The sequence below is a fragment of the Myotis brandtii genome, unplaced genomic scaffold, assembly GCF_000412655.1.
Source record: "Myotis brandtii unplaced genomic scaffold, ASM41265v1 scaffold274, whole genome shotgun sequence".
Taxonomy (NCBI): domain Eukaryota; kingdom Metazoa; phylum Chordata; class Mammalia; order Chiroptera; family Vespertilionidae; genus Myotis; species Myotis brandtii.
The window spans coordinates 1,693,564-1,696,229 of NW_005360425.1; the positions used below are offsets into that span (position 1 = coordinate 1,693,564).

Sequence of the window (2,666 nt, forward strand, 5' to 3'; positions counted from 1 at the left end):
GAGGGGCGGGGCTTCGGGGGGGGAGCCGAGCCCGGCCCGGGAATCCTAGCAGCTAGAGTGCGGGGTACCTAGGCCCCTCACACTGGACTCCACAGTCTCCGGGCCGCCTGATTTCCGCACGGGTATATGGGATGGAAGCGGGACCCTCGGGAGCAGGTAAGGGCCCACGGGAGGGGGGAACGGTGCGTGCTCCAAAGGACCAGGGGACTCCCGCCTGAGGAGCTGGATTTCCGAGTGAGGAAAGGTTTCCTGAGTGAGGAGAGGGGCTCTTATGGGATGGGGGCCCAGTTTGAAGGGGGCTGTGTGTAGTTCCGGGGAAAACCTTGTGAAGGGAGCTCTGAGATGGGGGCCGTTTGTCAAAGGAGGCTCTATCCACTCCTAGAGGTGAGAAGTAATCTAGGAGAAGGGCCTGAACACACGTAAGGACTCTCGGAGATGCCTGGAGGCCTAAGGAGAGTCCCGGCAGGTGGCAGGAGGCGGACTCCAGGTGTCCTGGAGAGGAGGAGGTCCATACAGATGGGCCCTAGCTGTAGCATGCCGGGGCGGGGGTTCAGCCAGTCTGGGCTGGGCTAGTGTCCCTTGGGAGAAGGCGCCAGACCTGGACTGTGAGCTCCGCCCAGCCGGGCCTGACGCGGGGGCGAGGGTCAGGGGGTGGTGGGTGGGGATCCAGCCTCACGATTCCCCCTCACCCCCCGCGAGTCCTGGGAGCCTGAGCAGAGGAGCCTGAGCAGAGGCACTCGAGCATGCGCAGAGGTGGCCGCTAGAAGGGGCTGCCCTAGGTAGTGGGGGCGTGGCTGCCCAAATTACCCCCACTCTCCATCCCGCGCGGTTTGGCTTGGGAAAAGGAGTGTGCTGATGGGGTGCATTCTCTCTAAGGTTATGCTGGCTGGGCGCAAATAGAAATGGTCCCCTTCCCCATCTTGGGAGTTCTTACACTTGGCCCGGAAAACACTCAGTCACAATTTGCCAAGAATGGGTTGAGGGAAACTGCTAAAGTGCCTTGCCTTATTTTGCCACTTGGATGAGGAAAGACTTGGACCGATTCAATGGCGGGTTTTCACTAAAGATAGGTCTTAGGAAAGGTGTTTGTTACTGAAGGATGAAGGGCAGGGCCAGGTTTACCTGGAAGAGGTTGTCTGCCTGGTTTGCACGTTTCTGGTCCAATACTGTAGAGCCGAGGTTGCCAAGCTAGCCTTTTGTCACAAATAAGTTGTTTGGGGCATGGACCCTGGTGAGTCCCAGGTGATAGCCTTAATTTCTCCTTGTTCATGAGCAATCAGGAATAAAGGAGATAAGAACAGAGGAGAAACTGAAGCTGGGCTTTTCCAAGAAGACTGGAGTCCCCAGGTCAGGTTGTGGGTTGGTGGCACTTTGGTGGAAGGAGCAGTCTAGACCTGGGAATCCTTTAGGCAATATCTCACCTCCTTCCATTTGATCTGGAATGGTAATAGGATTTTCATTTGGGACATGAATTTTATATCTGGTGGAAGAATTTTTTTCTTTTATACCAGATCTAATCTCAAGGGAATAGCTTTTACCAACTCATTCAAGTCATTCATTCAGTGATCTGTAAGTACTTTCCCCCAAGCAGAAAATAACCTTATAAAGTCTGTAAAGGTCTTAAGGTGAAGTGCAGGGAGCTTCAGAAAATTACTTCCTCCTTCTCTCAAGTCCATCTCTCCATTCCAGGAACTCTCTTGGTTTTCTAGGCTGGAGACTATTTGCAACAACCTGTGGACTAGAGTAAGAGTAGGTCACAGAGGTTCAGATAGATTGCCAGGAGCTGACACCCATACCAGACTGCTAATGGTTTTATTCTGATGAATTCCTAATGGGTGCTAGAGTGATGAAAAAACTGACTTGTTTGATATAAGAAATAGGCTTTTAGGAAAGGGACTAGAGCTTGGTATTTGGAGTTGGCTGTAGCCTAGTGGGACAGGCTTTGCCTCATTAGAGGGTGTAATTGAAATTCATTCTGGAAGCTGTGAATGAAGGTACCTCATTACTCCCCCTTGCTAAGCCCTGTCAACTCTCATGGAAGTTGGAGGACATAATACTCAAAACTGAAGTATTGTTGTTGGCTTCACTGGGCTTATGTTCAAGTGTGCCTTCTGTGCTCAGGTGTGTTCCAAGCACATAAACTGGACTGATTTATCTGTGGAACCAGCAAGTGTTTAGGCCCTGAAACAAAGTATATGTTTATTAATTAAATTGAATCACATTTGTGACATAAATTGTTAAGCACATAGTTGGATACTTAATACAGGTACTCTGTGTATGCTCATGTGTGGACAAATTCTTTTTGGAGATATTGGCCTCTTAGTATTTGCTTCCTGATAGCTAACCTAGCCTTGAATTTGTCTTTTGAATAGGCAGTCTGCTTCTTGGGAGGTTGTGGGCCTCTGAACTGCAGGGAAGGAATCCCTGAGCCAAGCCTTTCAGCTCTGTTACTTTTTCTTCTCAGGGCTGGTTGGGGATGGGGGAGGGGGAGTGTCCTTTTCACAGCCCCTCCCTCCTTGCTTTTGTCTGCAAGGAAGGACCCCGCCCCTTTCCCCCAAGGCCCAAGCTTTGTCCTCTCTGCTGGGGCCCTCATCTGCATCACAAAGTGGCCGTCTGTCCCTGTCTGGGTCTGAAGGGAAGTGTCTCCCTTTCTCAGACTAAAAACT

At 51.2% G+C, this 2,666-nt stretch overlaps 1 protein-coding gene across 3 annotated transcripts in view; it reads left to right on the forward strand.

Moving 5' to 3' along the window:
* Positions 1-2,666, forward strand: part of AGO1 (argonaute RISC catalytic component 1) — a 40,857-nt gene continuing 38,191 nt past the window's right edge. For 2 of the 3 annotated variants that reach the window (XM_005868580.2, XM_014541536.1), the window contains exon 1: positions 7-156. In XM_005868580.2, coding sequence (XP_005868642.1) covers positions 132-156 — 25 coding nt within the window. In that variant the 5' untranslated portion in view covers positions 7-131. Of the gene's footprint in view, positions 157-2,666 lie in introns of all 3 variants that reach the window. The other variant, XM_005868581.2, reaches the window with a different exon arrangement.